At 41.4% G+C, this 18,877-nt stretch overlaps 1 protein-coding gene across 1 annotated transcript; it reads right to left on the reverse strand.

Moving 5' to 3' along the window:
• Positions 1-2,231: 2,231 nt before the first annotated feature.
• Positions 2,232-6,515, reverse strand: LOC135558898 (zinc finger protein 263-like). Its single transcript, XM_064993107.1, has 4 exons — positions 6,135-6,515; positions 5,947-6,047; positions 5,674-5,788; positions 2,232-3,589 (listed from the first exon to the last, which is right to left on the reverse strand). Exons 1-4 carry the CDS (start codon positions 6,340-6,342, stop codon positions 2,457-2,459), a joined length of 1,557 nt encoding a protein of 518 aa, XP_064849179.1. The 5' UTR covers positions 6,343-6,515; the 3' UTR covers positions 2,232-2,456.
• Between the last annotated feature and the right edge of the window lie 12,362 nt (positions 6,516-18,877).

An 18,877-nucleotide genomic window follows, 5' to 3' on the forward strand; every position in this document is an offset into this window, starting at 1 on the left:
TCTACAGTATCTAATGACCTTCGATTCAGATTACCATCTTCATACAGTACTGGTGTAGTGTCAGATTAGACAATGTACACAGTAAAAGTGTAGTTTCCAGATGTAACATGTGAAGCTTATTGAACATGTATAGTCAATTATACTTAAATATTTTATTGACTAGTTTTGAGTTGACAAATAACTTAAAGCTGCAATATGTAACTGTTTGGGCGACCCAACAAAACTCACATAGAAATGTGAGTTATAGATATGTCATTCTCATTTAACGTAAGTCCAAGAAGCGGTATATCTGTTCTATGTGCGCTACTTCTATGATTATCGTTCATAAGTTCCATTTTTGTGTCTTTTACTTTCGGTTTTGTACACCAGCTTCAAACTGATGAAAATGCAAGATTTTTGGTTATGGAAAAGATATTTCACAGCGGTTTAGATTGTACAGTCATGGCCAAAAGTTTTGAGAATGACGCAAATATTAATTTACACAAAGTTTGCTGCTTCAGTGTCTTTAGATATTTTTGTCAAATGTTACTATGGAATACTAAAGTATAATTACAAGCATTTCATAAGTGTCAAAGGCTTTTATTGACAATTACATGAAGTTGATGCAAAGAGTCAATATTTGCAGTGTTGACCCTTCTTTTTCAAGACCTCTGCAATCCACCCTGGCATGCTGTCAATTAACTTCTGGGCCACATCCTGACTGATGGGAGCCCATTCTTGCATAATCAATGCTTGGAGTTTGTCCGAATTTGTGGGGTTTTGTTTATCCACCCGCCTCTTGATGATTGACCACAAGTTCTCAATGGGATTAAGGTCTGGGGAGTTTCCTGGCAATGCACCCAAATTATCGATGTTTTGTTCCCCGAGCCACTCACTTTTGCCTTATGGCAAGATGCTCCATCATGCTGGAAAAGACATTGTCACCAAACTGTTCCTGGAAGGTTGGGAGAAGTTACTCTCGGAGGATGTGTTGGTACCATTCTTTATTCATGGCTGTGTTCTTAGACAAAATTGTGAGTGAGCCCACTCCCTTGGCTGAGAAGCAACCCCACACATGAATGGTCTCAGGATGCTTCACTGTTGGCATGACACAGGATTGATGGTAGCGCTCACCTTGTCTTCTCCGGACAAGCTTTTTTCCAGATGCCCCAAACAATTGGAAAGGGGATTCATCAGAGAAAATGACTTTACCCCAGTCCTCAGCAGTCCAATCCTTGTACCTTTTGCAGAATATCAGTCTGTCCCTTATGCTTTTCCTGGAGAGAAGTGGCTTCTTTGCTGCCCTTCTTGACACCAGGCCATCCTCCAAAAGTCTTCACCTCACTGTGCGTGCAGATGCACTCACACCTGCCTGCTGCCATTCCTGAGCAAGCTCTGTACTGGTGGTGCCCCGATCCCGCAGCTGAATCAACTTTAGGAGACGGTCCTGGCGCTTGCTGGACTTTCTTGGGCTCCCTGAAGCCTTCTTCACAACAATTGAACCACTCTCCTTGAAGTACATGAGGATCCGATAAATGGTTGATTTAGGTGCAATCTTACTGGCAGCATATCCTTGCCTGTGAAGCCCTTTTTGTGCAAAGCAATGATGACCGCACATGTTTCCTTGCAGGTAACCATGGTTGAGAGGAAGAACAATGATTCCAAGCACCACCCTCCTTTTGATGCTTCCAGTCTGTTATTCAAACTCAATCAGCATGACAGAGTGATCTCCAGTCTTGTCCTCGTCAACACTCACACCTGTGTTAACGAGAGAATCACTGACATGATGTCAACTGGTCCTTTTGTGGCAGGGCTGAAATGCAGTGGAAATGTTTTCTGGGGATTCAGTTCATTTGCATGACAAAGAGGGACTTTGCAATTAATTGCAATTCATCTGATGACTCTTCATAACACTCTGGAGTATATGCAAATTGCCATCCATCATACGTTTGAGGCAACAAACTTTCTGAAAATGAATATTTGTGTCATTCTCAAAACTTTTGGCCACGACTGTACAATGATTCTCTACACTATACTTGCTTGTTTTGTCACCAACTGAAATTAGGCACACTATTATAATTTTCGCATAGTGCACCTTTAACATTTTAAGGCAGCAACAGAGTCAGGTGAAAATATAACTTGAGAAATCAAGTTGAGTTAACCTGACCTGATATGAGACTGTCCCCTTGTGGCAAGTGACATCCCAGAAAGACAAACACGAACTAGACAATACATCCTAAATGGCTCCTAAATGTCTCTAATATATATTATTTTTAATTGAATATAAACATGTTTTTTATGATTTTGTGGTACAAATACACAATGTTACCAGTTGTAAATAGGTTGTTAAAATGAAAGTGAGGTGCAGTCAACAGTCAAAATATATAGAGAGGAAAAACTTGTCAAAATGTCTCAAAATAACTTTTGCCTACATTTTCACATAGAAAATTTTACCAAAAAATGATACAATTATGTTACTATTTGTTCCATCTCGTCTGAGACAACATTAAACTTGTGTGTGGATCCCCAGGGTATGCAGGTACCACATTTTGAGACACCGGACTCTCTCCTATGTGAGTTCTCTGATGTGACTTCATACTGGAGCGCCGGGTGAAGCATTTCCCACACTGTGTGCACTCGTAGGGCTTCTCCCCGCTGTGGACCACAGCATGTCTGATCAGGTTGCACTGCTTGGTGAAACTCCTGCCACACTGTTCGCAGGTGTACGGTTTCTCTCCGGTGTGACTTCGGAGGTGTTCTTTGAGTTGGCTGAAACGCTGGAAGCTCTTTCCACAGAAGGTGCAGCTGAAACGCCTCTCAGTGGTGCCGCCTGACCTCCACTGAGTCCTCATTCTCTTCACCATGTTAAAACTACTGCGACTCAGGCTGTATCCAGAGAAGGTGGAGGTGGTGGCCATGTTTGACCCTGTCATGCACTCACTCATTCTCACTGTTGCTTCTGAAGCCCTGTGCTGATGCTGCCTTGGCTGTAGAGCTAAACTATTTCCATCATTATTTGAGTTCAGCGTCTCACTGCTCTGTTCTTCTGGCATCTGTTGTCTAGTCTCATCAGCCAATGTCCTGACATGTTTTTTCATGTTTGCTGCTACACTGAACATGTTAGCATGTGATTTCCCTCTAGAGTGAAGTAATGGTCCTACATCATCTGTCATAGTAGGTAGGGATGGGAGCCCACTGTGAGATGGAAAAATTGAGATATTCTGAGAGTACTCTTCTGCGCCATGAAATGAGTAATCTGGGTGGCCATCAGTGTCAGTGTCTCTGCCTGGATCCACAGAGGTCCACACCTGCCCATCAGTCTCATCCATGACAAACTGGTCAAGTCCTGCCAGGGCCGTGGTCTGATCCAGCTCCTCCTCTTTCTCCTCCTTCACCATCACTAGCTCTAGTGAGTCCTCATCTGGCCCGTGCTGCTCTGTGCTAAACACCTTTGTAGATGTGAGCCGGGGTGTGCCTGGTTCCTCTGGACCATCAGAATTGGGGCAATGTTCCACTGAGTCTTCAGAAGATATGTTGGGTTGTGAAATGAAGTCCTCATCACAGTGCCGTTGCTCAAAGGATTGTGGTTGCCTTGCCTTGGAACTAGAATCTAAATATTTGGGAATAAACAAAAAATAAACATTACAAAAGACCCTTAACGGTTGCAAAACATGACTGCTTTAGAATTGGCTGAGTGTGTACGTGCACTCCATATGCCAGAACATAAAACACTCAACACCAATGTAGCAACTTGGAACGTGCGTCAGTTGGGTATGGCAGTCACTATGTCACTAGGTCAAGACTAAAATTGTAAAAGTAGGCTACCAAAAAGTAGACTTAATCATTCCAATGGCGATTAAAAAGCAACAGCTGTTTATCACATAGATTGGCTGGCTTTAGGACCATGCGAAGCTTCCCTCAGAGAGAAGCTGCCAGCCTGCCCATCAGCATGTGCAGCAAATAGCCTACCAAATAGCTGATTGTTATGTTGCAGCGGTCAGTGAAAAGCAGTTTAATAGAAATATGCCTATCACAATATTTCAAAATACAAAATCGTAGGAAAAACAGTTTAGAAAGCTATCGCTGAAAAGAGAAGACAAAGAAAAGAGGCTAACCTGTCTCTAGTTATCAAAATTCTCAACTCCCAATTGAGCAAACAGTTTCTTCTCTTATTGGCACCAGCAGAGGGCATCGGCCCTCAGTACCACTAAAGTTTTTTGGGGGTAAAAAAATAGTGTCCTCTTACAGGCTAGATGGACATCATATTGTACAGTTTGTGTCTCCCACTTTCTTCGGCCTAGATTAGATGGTTGCATTCAAGACAAGGTCATTTTTACTGATCCGTTTGTCAGTCAGCAGATTAGGCTATTTTAATTGTATTTTTTAATTTTTAATTGGACCTTTATTTAACTAGGCAAGTCAGTCAAGAATAAATTATTATTGTGCCATATTAAAACATGATGTTGCTTATGTCTCCATAACGTAAAGTGTAGTAGAATTGCATGAAATGAGTTTATAAAAGACCACATTTTTCCTCTGCAAAGAAACGTCTCTGATTTAAAACCTACTCTATTTCACTACGTGCTCAGGCATACATTGTTCAGAACGGTCTGATTTGCTAACAGTGATTGAGTTACATAAAATGATGACTTTGCAATCAACGCAAGCTACTATTCCTAATGTGATGTTACATTAGTCTGCAAATGCAAAGATAGATGCATGCAATCCTTTATTATAAAAGGTGCAATTTTATGCTGAAAAAATTGCTTTCCCAACTTAAAACTCATACGCCACCTACGGATGTCAGCATTTGAAGTCGCTGTCTGCATTATGCATCTATTTCATGTTGCACTGTGTGCGCCGTTCCACAAGTAAATTAGTCCCTTAATGATGAGGTTGAGTTGTGGTTGATATTGTACAGTATATGCCATTTCACAGACCTTTAAACCTAATATTGAGGTGATAATTAATGGCTAGGGTCATTTTGTTTGTTTTTGCTGTCCTTCAAGTAGCATTTTAGAGTTTTTAAATTGTGTAGAAATGCAGTAAATGGGTTTAGACTTCCACAAAAATCGTTGGAATTCCAACACGGCAACTCGGGCCTCTTTCTAGAGCTACTACTATCCGACCTGAATTATACTGACGTCATGATTTGACCTCGTATTTTTCAGAGTTCCCAGTTGTCTTGAAAGCACCATACAACTCATGGTACAATTTGCCAGCTCATATCTGTGTGAAGCTGGATTCAGCGCTCTCGTCCAGGTTGGATGTGACAGCAGAGACGAGTTGTGCACTGTCGACCACGCCCCCTGACTTTGAGAAGCTCTGACACGACATGTATCAAGAACACCCATCTCATTAGTGGTGGTGAGATACACTAATTTGCAATTGACGGCCATAGCCCCACATTAAACATATGTGATGATGAGTTGAGAAGACAATCAGAAATATTGTTAGAATGTTTTTTCAATTGACTCCTATAGCCCCCCCCCCCCCAAAAAAAAAAGTAAACATTGGCTGTTAATTACATATTTTTTTCACATGGTTGGGTTCACAAGAGTTTTCAGAGATCAAAAATGTTTGGGAACCCCTGCCCCTGCCCTAGGTTAAGCTGAACTGACGCCAGTGAACACGCATACCACCACACCCACAGTCTTCCATAGACAGAGAGGTACCCCTTATGGTCACACCCACCCTCTCCAGTGATCCTGAGCTCTTCCTGAGGGTCTGTTTTCCACACATCCTCTGCCATCTCCTCATCTTTGATCCGTATGGGTTCAGTCTCTGCTCTCTGCTCCACATCTGTAGGCTGTAACAGGGGACTGAGGTTATCATTCTGGACACAGCATATCTAACCCTTCTCATACCCATGAATCACACAAAAGCTGTAAATTCTCCTGATATTCCAATAACAGAATTGATCCAAGAGGTCAGGTCTCTGTAATTGTAAAAGGTGATGTATCACACCTGGGGTTGAGAGTCCTCTTCAACAGCCATTTCTCCATCTCTCAACTGTGAGTTACTCCTTTGCTTGTTCAAAACAATATTGACTGGATATGACGAACTCTCTTGATGCCATGGGTAAAAAAGTAAATAAATAATTGTATTCAGTCAGATATTCACACACAATATTTCATGAATAACACATCTACTACCTTTTCTCCTGACTCGTGTCTTCTTCAGCTCGCTTTCCATCATTTGACACTTCCTTTTCAGAACATCAATATCTTGCTGGCTTTGGGTCATTTCCAACCGTATAACTGCACAGCTGTCATCAACACGTTTGTTTATTTCTGCTACAGCTGCTTTAGCTAATACCTCCATAATGGATAACAACTGCGACTGAAAATTGCAGCCGGCCATCTTGTCTAGTCCAAATTACAGATTTCTATTCTCTGTGTGAAGTAAATAGTCTACAATTTACAAGCTAATGTGCAATATCAATACGTAATGTTGATAAATGGCAATCTCAATTACAATCCTCGTCGCGTCCTCTCTTCTGGTCTCCTTCTCAAAACCCATTGAACGAAAAAGCCAGAGGTCCCGCCCCTCTGACCTTCTGATCCAATGGGTTTTGAGAAGGAGACGAGGAGAGACTATCAGAGGTTCCAATTGAGATGTTCCCAATGTTTTAAGGCGGAAGATCCGTGCGCAATAGCAAACTCACTTCGGCTCAAATCGTGACGTAAATATTTATTACCGTAAATATGAGACTGCAACAGCCCTTTGAAATTGGTAGAATAAGCACTATAGTGGGCTATTTCATTAACTCTAAAATAGCAGACATTTTGGTATGGTAGAAATCCAAACCAGCCTAATTGGAATGAATGGCAGTAGAGGCATAATTTACTTATGCAGGAAAATAAAAAGTAAGGTATGTAATATACGTATATCAGAAATTGTGTAATAAAATTATTTACACTGGTTTTAAACCAATTTGCTGTATAAATAGCCCCTAAAATATATGTAAACAGACCAATGTCTAAATTCTTGTTTTCTTGAGAAAACTTGTGAGTGTTAAGCAATAAGCCCCAAGGAGGTGTGGTATTTGGCCAATATACCATGGCTAAGGGCTGTTCTTATGCACGACGCAACCACAAACCCCTGAGGTGCCTTATTGCTATTATAAACTGGTTACCAATGTAATTAGAACAGTGAAAACAGTAACCATGCCAATGGTATACTGGTCAGATATACCACAGCTTTCAGCCAATCAGCATTCAGGACTCAAACCACCCAGTTTATAATATCCTGTCATGAACTGATTTCAGCCAGTGTATGGCTGTGGATTGATTGCATTGTTTGAATGGAATGTTGGCATAATTTCAAATTCATTACTTTACACAATATCTTATCACAGCATTGTCAAACCATAGTCTCAGTCGGTATTCACATAATAATAAGAAATTCCCCTCGACCACGCTCACAAATTGGTGAAAACTAACATTCTTTCTTATTGACCCCCATTGTAAAAGAGGCAACTTCGTCGTAGATTTTTTTGTTTCACAGAAATAACAAATCATGCCGAAAAGCTGCTTTGTTGTTCAATGTACATGTAGCCAGGTCAAAAATCCTGACCTACGGTTTGCAATGCTACATAGGGAAATAGAGCCTGTGACAAGAGCCCTATGGCTTCAAGCTATTAGGTGTGGGAAAGTGGGAAACTTGTTTAGTACAGACCATTTGTAACTCCATTCACTACATGTGACTGTATAGTCCGTTTGTTTGTTTGTGTTGTTGGTCTTGGCTAGCTTCACGTTCGGGTCGGTAGCTAGCTAAAAAGAATATGGACGACTCTTCAAATTACTGGATTCGGCTATTTCAGCCACACCCATTGCTGACAGGTGTATAAAATCAAGCACACAGTCATGCAGGCTCCATAGACAAACATCGGCAGTAGAATGACCTCATTGAAGAGCTCAGTGACTTTCAACATGGCACCGTCATAGGATGCCACCTTTCAAACAAGTCAGTTTGTTAAATTTCTGCCCTTCTAAAGCCTCACCGATCAACTGTAAGTGCTGTTATTGTGAAGTGGAAACGTCTAGGAGCAACAATGGCTCAGCCGCAAAGTGGTAGGCCGCACAAGCTCACAGAATGGGACCACTGAGTGTTGATGGGCGTAAAAATCGCCTGTCCTCATTTGCAACACTCACTTCCGAGTTCCAAACTGCCTCTGGAAGCAACATCAGCACAAGAACTGTTCACAGGGAGCTTCTTGAAATGGGTTTCCATGGCCGAGCAGCCGGTTACAAGCCTAAGAACACCAGGCACAATGCTAAGTGTTGGCTAGAGTGGTGTAAAGCTCTTCACCATTGGACTCTGGAGCAGTGGAAACTTGTTCTCTGGAGTGATGAATCATGCTTCACCATCTGGCAATCCGACGGACAAATCTGGGTTTGGCGGATGCCAGGAGAACGCTACCTGCCCGAATGCATAGTGACAACTGTAAAGTTTGGTGGAGGTGGAATAATGGTCTGGGGCTATGGTTTGTGCTAGGCCCCTTAGTTCCAGTGAAGGGAAATCTTAACGCTACAGCATACAATGACATTCGAGACTATTCTGTACTTCTAACTTTGTGGCAACAGTTTGGGGAAGGCCCTTTACTGTTTCAGCATAACAATACCCCTGTGCACAAAGCGAGGTCCATACAGAAATGATTTGTAGATATCGATGTGGAAGAACTTGACTGGCCTGCACAGAGGCCTGACCTCAACTCCATCAAACACATGGGATGAATTGTAACGCCGACTACAAGCCAGGCCTAATCACCCAACATCAGTGCCGACCTCACGAATGATTGTGGTTGAATGGAAGCAAGTCCATGCAGAAATGTTTCAACATCAAGTAGAAAGCTTTCCCAGAAGAGTGGAGGCTGTTATTGCAGCAAAGGGGGGACCAACTCCATATTGATGTTTATGATATTGGAATGAGATGTTCGACGAACATGTGTCCACTGTTCACATACTTTGGTCATGTAGTGTATCAAACCACCTAGTCACTACAAAGATACATGCATCCTTCCTAACTCAGTTGCTGGAGAGAAAGGAAACCGCTGAGAGATTTCACCATGAGGCCAATGGTGACTTTAAAATAGTTACAGAGTTTAATTGATGTGATAGGAGAAAAATGAGGATGGATCAACAACATTGTAGTTACTCCACAATATTAACCTGATTGACAGAGTGAAAAGAAGGAAGCATGTATAGAATAAAAATATTCAAAACATTAATCCTGTTTGCATCAAGGCACTAAATTAATACTGCAAAAAATGTGGTGAAGCACATGGGACAGTCTGCTTTCCACCAGACACTGGAAGATGAATTCACCTTTCAGCGGGACAATAACCTAAAACACAAGGACAAATCTACACTGGAGTTGCTAACCAAGAAGACAGTGAATGTTCCTCAGAGATCAAGTTACAGTTTTGGCTTAAATCTACTTGAAAATCTATGGCAAAACCTGAAAATGGTTGTATAATAGCAATGATAAACAACCAATTTCAAGCTTGAAGAAATTTGAAAATAATAAATAGGCAAATGTTGCACAATCCAGGTGTGGAAAGCTCTTAGATAGTTACCCAGAAATACTCACAGCTTTAATCACTGCCAAAAGTGCTTAGACAAAATATTGACTCGGGGGTGTGAATACTTAGATGAGATATTTCTGTATTTCAATAAAGTATTAAAACATTTCTAAAAATATGTTTTCTCTTTGTTGTTATGGGGAATTGTGTGTATGTAGATGGATGAGGGAAAAACATTGACATGAATGACGTGTCACTTGTTGTCTCTTACTAGGCACATGAGGTGCTGGGTTGGGTGCAATGGTAATGCAGTGTTAAAATTACCCTGAGCCAAGCAGCCGAATGAAGCAAGTGATTTTAACTTTAAGATTGAATGAATTATACATGACTTATACAAATTCAACTTTAAATAGACTTTGGGTCCTGTAGAGTGCTAAATAAGTTGTAAACAGATATGATCTGGGCACCATAAGACTATTCTGGGCCCGGTTTCCCAAAAGCATTTTAAGGCTAAGTTCATATTTCTACGATGAACTTAGCCTTAAGATACTTTTGGGAAACCGGGCACAGATGATGTCGAGAGGAACCGAACGGTCATGCACAAACAAGGGTGTTACCGTAATTATAGTCTATCATAATATTATTTCAAAAACATGAATATTTTTGAAGTGGATTATTTTTTTTAGGTGTTACGTTTGGCTCCAACTACTGTTACAATTGCCTCTGGCACAGGGGCAAATGTAACGTCTGGACATTTCTGATTAAAATCAATATTGTGATCCGAACATCTTATGTACAGTACAGACATATAAACGGTATGAATGATTAGGAGACCGATGTAAGTTAATAAATAAAAGGATTACTGGCCTAGTTAAAGTGATCGCTGAGCAATAGATTAAAAGACAAAACTAACAATTGCCCCCAGTCTCCCCTAACTATTGCATAGTACATGCATTATAGCTGATTTACACACAGGTGGCAAAATATCTCTATTTTCATGTCATCCTACCAAAGCACAGGTTCCACTCCAAATGCCAATGCCATTTAGAAAACTCCAGGCATTTACATTTGTTGGATGACATGCAAATAGAACACACAAGCAGAAAATAACACCATACTGTACAATATGGTGATGAATCTTTGAAGTTATGGAGCTATTTTGCTTCCACTGGTCCTGAGGCCCTTGTTAAGGTGCACGGCATCATGAACTTTACCCAGTAAAGGTTGTGAGGACTCTGGAGGTAATAATAAAATACAATTAATAATCAAAAAACAAGCATAGAAATTGGAAGATTGCATTATCACAAGAAAATACAGTATACAGACACAAACTCACCAGACTGTTTGGACCTCAAACACAGTCAGTTATCCAGTCACTATAACAGCGTGGCAGACGTAGATAAATGCACACACCTTATTTAACTAGGCAAGTCAGTTAAGCACAAATTCTTATTTACAATGACAGCCTAGGAACAGTGGGTTAACTGCCTTGTTCAGGGGCAGAACAACAGATTTTTACCTTGTCAGCTCAGGAATTCGATCAAGCAACCTTTCAGTTACTGACCCAACGCTCTAACCACTAGGCTACCTGCCGCGAGGTTCCAGGCATGCATATTGATGTTTGAGGAACAAGAAGCTATCTTGTCAAGGTGATGCTTAAGGAATTCTTGAGTTCTGAGAAACCATAGGGAGGGGAAAGGAACAGAAAAAGAGGGAAGTAGGTTTTATTCTGTAGAGAGTGTTTGAAAACAGTTGAAACTATTGGAGAAAAACTATAAAATGGCTAAATGTACAGACCCAAGGCAACAGTAAACATGTCTTCTCCTACGAATGATGCAGGCCAGACGCATCATTTTTTGTCAAAAATGTTTTCTTCAAAATCGAGCCAGTGCTGTCTGAGATATCGCATGCGACTAATTTACAGACACAGAGTCACAGTCCCCTCCCCGATTTTATTGTGGGGGACAACGATAGGCTGGGCAGCACCACCTATGGGATATTTTTGGTTGAGGTGGAGACGTGAATCCAACATATCAATTATTAATTTGTAAATAACTTGGAATTAAAGCCAGACTAGGTCTGGCAACTATGTGTGTGTTCTCTACACCTGTTCGCTCCTCTCCTTGTAGGCGTTACAGATGCTCCCCACCACTTGGCTGCAACCCTTTTGGGCTCCAGAGTGGCGCAGCAGTCTAAGGCACTGCATCTCAGTGCTAGAGGCATCACTACAGACCCTGGTTCGATCCCAGGCTGTATCACAACCGCCCATAATCGTGAGTCCCATAGGGCAGCGCACAATTGGCACAGCGTCATCCGGGTTAGGGGAGAGTTTGGCTGGGGTAGGCCGTCATTGTAAAATAAGAATTTGTTCATAACTGGCTTGCCTATAATTAAATAAATAAATACAAATGTATCATTTAGTGTACCCTGTACGCACAACCCATGTGGAATTACCGGTCCCTGGCAGCATTTGTAACTGTCGATCTGTGGTCAAGAATGACAAGTTCATATCAACCTATGCTGCCTTTCAGTCCCGTGACTTTTGGCCCTGATAGAGAACGAATCACGCCAGAGAACACTGCTATTTCAGCTGCTCTCTCTTCATCTGACTTCGCTTTCTCTCTTAATCCGAGAGCATTTGGTTGTCGCAGGGGTGGAACAGGGCTACTCTTTTCACCTCTTTCCTCTCACACTCACCTCCTCATTTGAATTCCATGCTGTCACTGTCACTTGTCCACTCAAGCTTAATATTTTTGTCCTCTATCGCTCCTCAAGTGCCCTTCAAGCTCATTTCTTCCTGATGACGGCTCACCGCTCTCCGTACTTGGCGACTTTAACCTCCCGATGTCTGCCTTCAATTTATTTATTTCCAACTCTCTCTTTCCGCTCCTTGCCTCTTTGGACCTCACACTTTCCCAGTCCACTCCCATGGCAGGCAATACACTTGACCTCAACTTTACCAGAGGCTGTTCGCCTACTTATCTCACTACAACCCCCTTCAGGTCTCTGATCACTACTTTTTTTCCTTTTGTGTCTCCCTCTCCTCCAACACTAGCAACTCAGCCCCTACCTAGATGGTCATGCGCTGTCGCAATCGTCGCTTGCTCTCCCACTAGTCTCCCCTCTTCTACCCTATCATCTATCCCTTTTGCTAAATCCTTCTCCCTCCTGTCTATTTGACACTACTCTCCTCCCTTTCTGCATCATTTGACTTGCATTGTCCCCTTTCCTCCCGGCTGGCTCGGCTATTCACTCCTGCTCCGTGGCTGAGTGACTCATTGCGACCTTACAGAACAGGGCTGCAGGCAGCTGAGCAAAAATGGAGGAAAACGAAACTTCCAGAGAACCTTTCATCCTTTTACTCCATCCTCTCTATCTATGCATCCGCTTCTAAAGCTACTTTCTATCACTCTAAATTTCAAGCCTCTAACCCTAGAAAACCATTTTGAATCTTCTCCTCCCTCAATCCTCCACCCCATTCCCCTTCCCTCTCTGTGGATGACTTTGCCAACCACTTTGAAAAGGAGGTTGACGACATCCACTCCTCATTCACTCAGCCAATTGAGTCAGCTAGTCTCACTCATACAGAACTACCCTATGCCTTGAACTCTTTCTCCCTTCTCTCTCCAGCTGAAATACTGTGGCTAGTGAGGTCTGGCCGCCCAACAACCTTCCTACTTGACCCCATACCCTTCTCCAGACCTTCTCCCATTCCTCACTTCCCTCATCATTGGTTGCGTCCCCTCTGACTTCAAAATGGCCCGAGGCGTTCCGCTCATCAAGAAACTAACACTTGACTCCTCTGATGTCAAAAATTACAGACCGATATCCCTTCTTTCTTTTCTTTCCAAAACACTTGAGCATTCTGTCTCTGACAAACTCTCTCGCTATCTCTCTCAGGACGGTCTTCTTGACCCTAAACAGTCAGGCTTCAAGACGGGTCACTCAACCAAAACTGCTCTTCTCCACACTCCCAAAGCTGATTCTCTCACCTCCTGTATTTGGGTGTGTTGACAAACAAACACAATTCAATATCACTTTTGAAATATAATAAATAGCCTATTCACTTGTTGATAAGTTAACAAATTATATGTTGGATTCACATCTCAAACAAAAATAAAAGTTAAAGAATGGAGTTAAGCCAGTGGCTCAGATGGAACTATCCAAGCAAGTATAGTACATATCCTTTAAATGTTTCTATTTGGTTGCCTTGTCAACCAAACGCAATTCAAAATGTTGCTTTTGTAATACAGTAAATAGCCTTAACTTTAGGCTATCTTACAAACTAATGTAACACTTAACCTTAAAACTTACAATGTCTCAAAAGTGAGGAAATGTCATGTAAATTACATAATTAGTCATGCTATCACCAAATTTTATTGTTTAAAGAATGTCTCTTGTTATATGTTGCTGTTTTCTAACCTGATACAAACTTGTCTTTGTGGGACTTAAGACTGGGCATATAGCTACGGTCCCTTTGGTTGCGACCGCAGCATGTGACATCCCGTGGGTTTACTATCTATAGAAAGTCACATGTATGGAAACTTGCAGAAAAGAGCACATTATAGTGTTTGCTGTTGTGAATGCAGTTTGATGGTTGAGCCCTCGGGCTATCAACCTCATGCCATCTTAAATCTGTAAATACAACTAATTGCCTTTTACACACTATCTGCTGACTGCCACATATACAAAAGGGACGTGCTTCTCTATAAAAGCTGAGAACCGACACTGTTCATTGAGCTTTCAACTATGCATGGTTGATTCTCAATTTTTTGCATATCTTATAAAAGTGGTGAATCTGCTGTTTCTCTCTTCCTATAGAATTGCTACCACAATTTGGCGACAAGGATGGGATGCTAACTCCGCTTGCTGATTGCACCCGAGGAGACCGAGGTTAACTGCACAAGGGAGCTCACACTCCGACTAACGGAGCAGGTGGGACCCTCCTCGGACCTGCCGGGAGTGTCAGTGAGTGGATACGCCATTCCTAAAAGGCAAAATAAAGCCCAACTGGCTGCACTGTGTGATTGAATAAATTAACACATTCTCCAGGGGCATCATTTATAAAAATGGACTTACGATCAATTTTGATCTTAAGTATGACTTACGCAGAAAAACACATATAAGAAGTTATTTATAAAACCTTACTTTGACGTGTATGGCTATTCTTTTTTTCCCTTGCAGTTTAAGGTCAGACCATTTCTTTTTCACATCAGCCACAGTTCTGTCTTGCTGCCCCACCTCGTTCACTGCAGCAGCAACACACTCCCAAGCTACCTGTTTGGCTTTGTATGTCAACCCACTATTTAATCCACTGAATAAATGTGTTGCCTGTCTTCAATCTCCTCTACCATTGCCGTGACCTCGTCTTCCAAAAAGTTTGCTTTTCTCTTTTGGTCCATGGCTATTCCTGACTGAACCCACATTCTATAAAGGGAAATCACCGATTGTAAGGCACGTTCAGGTACCGTCAATTTTAAGTTAATTTGAGATTTATAGATCACAGTTGCATAAGTTACAAATGGGCTTCTTAGAACCTGCGTAATAAAGGATTTTTTATGCTCAGTATCTTTTATGAATCAAACGTAAGCCCACCGTCAGAAATTATCTTACAACTAAGTTCAAGTATAAATCTAAGAACATTTTTATAAATGAGGCCCCAGTAGTATATTCAGACATTGCATGATTGGTTCAAAACTGTTACCAATTAAAAGGCACAAATACCATAGCTACTCAGGTATCACTATCTTAGAAAATTGTTAAATTGGCAAATATTAGTGCCGTGGGTGAGTAAATCTAAACACTAAGGCCACAGCCAGGAAGATGTAAACTATAGCAAAACCACATAGGCATTAAAAGAAGCGCTAGAGTATTCTACGATTTCGGCTCGAATATGAAAAAATCCAATCATGGACAAAATTGGGCAGCATTTCCCTGCTGACGGGAAATATGCGAGAGGGGATACAAATTCATTGCTTTAAATAATTATGACAAATTGTTACGCTATCCTTATGAACCGCGTAGCATATCATTACAGCAGTATGTACCGGTAATATACAGTATGTTAGCTAGCTACCTAACATTGGTTGGCTACTAATATATCGAACCTGCCAGTATACTAAACTATATGCTATCCAGCGTTTATTGACTTATTATTCACGTCATTCTCACCTTAGCTAAATGGTATAGTCGTTGTGCGTTCCCAATGGATATTGTTAAAACGGGTGCTTATATTCGCTCTGGCTATCTCCTCCGATTTCAGAACTAAATGTACTGAATTCACCAGAGCGCAGAATAACTGATCTATTTACGAATGTTCAACACTCGTTGAATATGGCAGGTGTCAGTAAACATCAGGGGAAAATAATGTAATTAAATTGTTGCCAGCAGTACAGCTAGTCACCAACGCTTTGGATAACATGGAAAAAGCCTAACCAGCTCTGCTAGGGTGAGTAGTTTGGTCAGAGCAGTGGTGTGCCGTGGGCCTGGGGCCTGGGCCTTCAGTGAGGTCCTACACAGTCCCACCCGAATTAATCCACCTCTTATTACCATCATTATGATGCCATGGCTCTGGACACTATACAGTTAGACAGAAACGCAGTATAACCAGGCGTTGCGTCGCACCCAAAGCAGTTTCACCGTGATGATAAAGACACATAACTATTCACTGAAAATAAAAGAAAGAAAAATCATTTGCAACATAGGCTATTTGCCATTTTTTATTTTGTTAATATATAGGCTATTTAATATTAACGAAATAAAATGCGAAACATACATACACATTTAATAAAAAATAAAATGCAATTGTATGCCTATTCACCAAAGACTGATTATTTGAACACAAAATCCATCCTCCTTTCTTTCCTCAAGAAGACTTCAATGACTCTGTTGTACAGTCTATCTGTGCGTTTTTGTTCCACCAATAAGTCCTTTTCTATCGACATGGAGGCTAATGCTGAAAGCCGAGTCTGTCCAGTAGCATTTCTGGAATACGTTTTGATTCGCTTTAAGGCCGAGAATGACCGCTCGACAGAAGCCGTGGACACCGGGATAGTCACTGTCACACATGCCAATGTGTAAAGTTGCCCCATGTCCTCATTCAGATTTTTCTGCTTAAGGAAATCAAGGAGATCAGAGGGACGTTTCCCTTCAAAATCAGTCATAGCATACATTACAGTCAGTTATGCTTTTAGCTTGGATAGGTCGAACAGTGTTCCGTGACTCTCTGTTAAACTGGAGAAGGCTGTTTGCGGGATTTTTTTCCGGTAGGTCTGAAAGTGCTGGGGGTCCAGGAGGGAGAGAAACATTACTATTTCGTGGTCTTGAAATCTGTTTCGTATCTGGCAAAGAATGTTGTCTAGAATATTGCTGTGGAGTTGTTGGTAGTATGTGCGAAGGTCTCCTTGTGCTGGGCCTCTGCGTGCGCTGGGTGAACTTGAGATGCGCGCTGTGTCATCGTAGATTTGACTGAACCTGCGCCTCTCGCTCAATTGTAATAATAGGCATTCCCAGCAGTGCAGTTTGCAGTGCTTCTCGGAGCCTGTGAGCCATTGATAGCGCTCGTAGTTGGAACTTTGAACGTGGTGAACGAACTCCTTTCCCGCCTGTGACAGGCTTTGTAGCGTCGGCGTCGGGCGACCTCTCCTTACAATGTCTAACTTTTCTTGAAAAGTTTGTCATGAGAATGGCGTTATAATTATATCCTCGACCAAATTGATATCTTCTCCTCCTTCCGCCATTGTGGGTTGAAAAAACATCTTAGTAGTATGTGAATTAATTTGTTTATCAAATTCAGTTTCCTAGTTCTGAGGTTCTGCATAGACCTGCCCATAGGACCTGCCTCTCAATATTGGTAATCCAATCAAAAGACGAGCACGCACTACGCCTGTTAGCTGGCTCATGTGTAACACTGGAGACAGCCAGCAGGCATACAATAGTCAACTCTAAAGCTGATTGGTTGACACTAAATTTTCATTTCCATTCACTTTAAGCTACAAGCGCCCGCACTGTTGATTCTGAAGGCCTGAGGCCAGATTTTAGACTCCTGGCAACACATGATGGCTGAATACGACTGGATAAAAGATCTAACATAAAGACCAGCCCTCCAAATCTCAACCTGGGGCTGGAAGCAGTGCAACCAAGAAGAAAGCTATGAAATGAAGAGTATAACTCTTACTCTGGGGAATAATTTAATACATATTTGTGGGAAAATATATATTTTTTTAAATGTTATATTCTGATGATGTTTAGGCCAGCAGAGAAGGCCTTGCTGGCCCTGACGGCCCACCACTGGGTCAGAGTGACGAGTTCTCTTATTTGTGTCTGGAAGTAGCTAGCAAGCTAGCCATCTTTTGCATGTTAGCTTGGATGCTTGACTGCCTTTGTGAGGTCAGAGAGCTTGTATCTACCCTGCTCCTTGACCAGAGCAGGCAGTGTGCGCTCTGAACAGTCTGAATTTCCAAAACAACCGAAGTCTTAAAATGTCTACTAGTAATTTGTTATGCTAACAAGCGGCCGCATAGCAACAGCATCAACCTCCGGTAGACATGTGAAGCTCATCTGTTACCGTTTGTTTACAGTATACTAAAATTCATTAATAGTATGAAGTATATACTCATTAAGCATGTAGTATACAGTATATTAGTATGGGTATTCTAAAACAGTAGATTGATCAAATGTGTACGTATGTTTTAATTGCAGGTTTGAAAGCCGTTATCAACATGGATATTGATGGGGTAGCAGAAAAATACCGAAACATAGTGTATAGGGCCATTGTTCATTCGAAAATTTATTGTAGGGTGAGTGAGTGCAAAATTTACAACAGGAAAAGTATTATATTTAGTGGGGATACTGGCAGAATCGGCAGCGATACGACTACTACCCATGTCTTTGAACAAGGGACCAGTAACAATACCCGGATAATTTTACATGGAGATGGGTGTGGAACTAATTTTGGGGTTGGATAATCCAAAGACAGTGGATTCTAAAAAGGTAACATAATAAATTTGGCAGTATATATGGGCAAGAGCGATGTTTCCAAATAGTCAAACTTTGTAGCACGCTGCATTTAATCTAACTATACTGTCCAATTTACAAATTTGAGAAGCGTGCACAGTTATGAACGTAAAGTTATTAATAAACCAATTAGGCACATTAAAAATAAATAAAAATTCAATGGTTCATTGGATCAGTCTAAAACTTCGGACATACACTGCTGCCATCTAGTGGCCAAAATCTAGATTGCGCCTGGGCCGGAATAATACATTGCCTTTCTCTTGCATTTCAAATATGATTGTACAAATTTGTTTTGTTTTTTTCTTTGTATTTTCTTTTAGCAGATCTAATGTGTTATATTCTACTACATTAATTTCA

Source organism: Oncorhynchus masou, chromosome 17 (genome assembly GCF_036934945.1).
Source record: "Oncorhynchus masou masou isolate Uvic2021 chromosome 17, UVic_Omas_1.1, whole genome shotgun sequence".
Classification (NCBI taxonomy): domain Eukaryota; kingdom Metazoa; phylum Chordata; class Actinopteri; order Salmoniformes; family Salmonidae; genus Oncorhynchus; species Oncorhynchus masou.

Coding starts and splice junctions, on each gene's coding strand:
- LOC135558898 (XM_064993107.1), bottom strand. CDS start 6,342: ATGGCCGGCTGCAATTTTCAGTCGCAGTTGTTATCCATTATGGAGGTA. Junction 5,789..5,946: donor AAGAGGACTCTCAACCCCAG/GTGTGATACATC, acceptor CCCCTGTTACAG/CCTACAGATGTGGAGCAGAG. Junction 3,590..5,673: donor GCTCAGGATCACTGGAGAGG/GTGGGTGTGACC, acceptor CCAAATATTTAG/ATTCTAGTTCCAAGGCAAGG.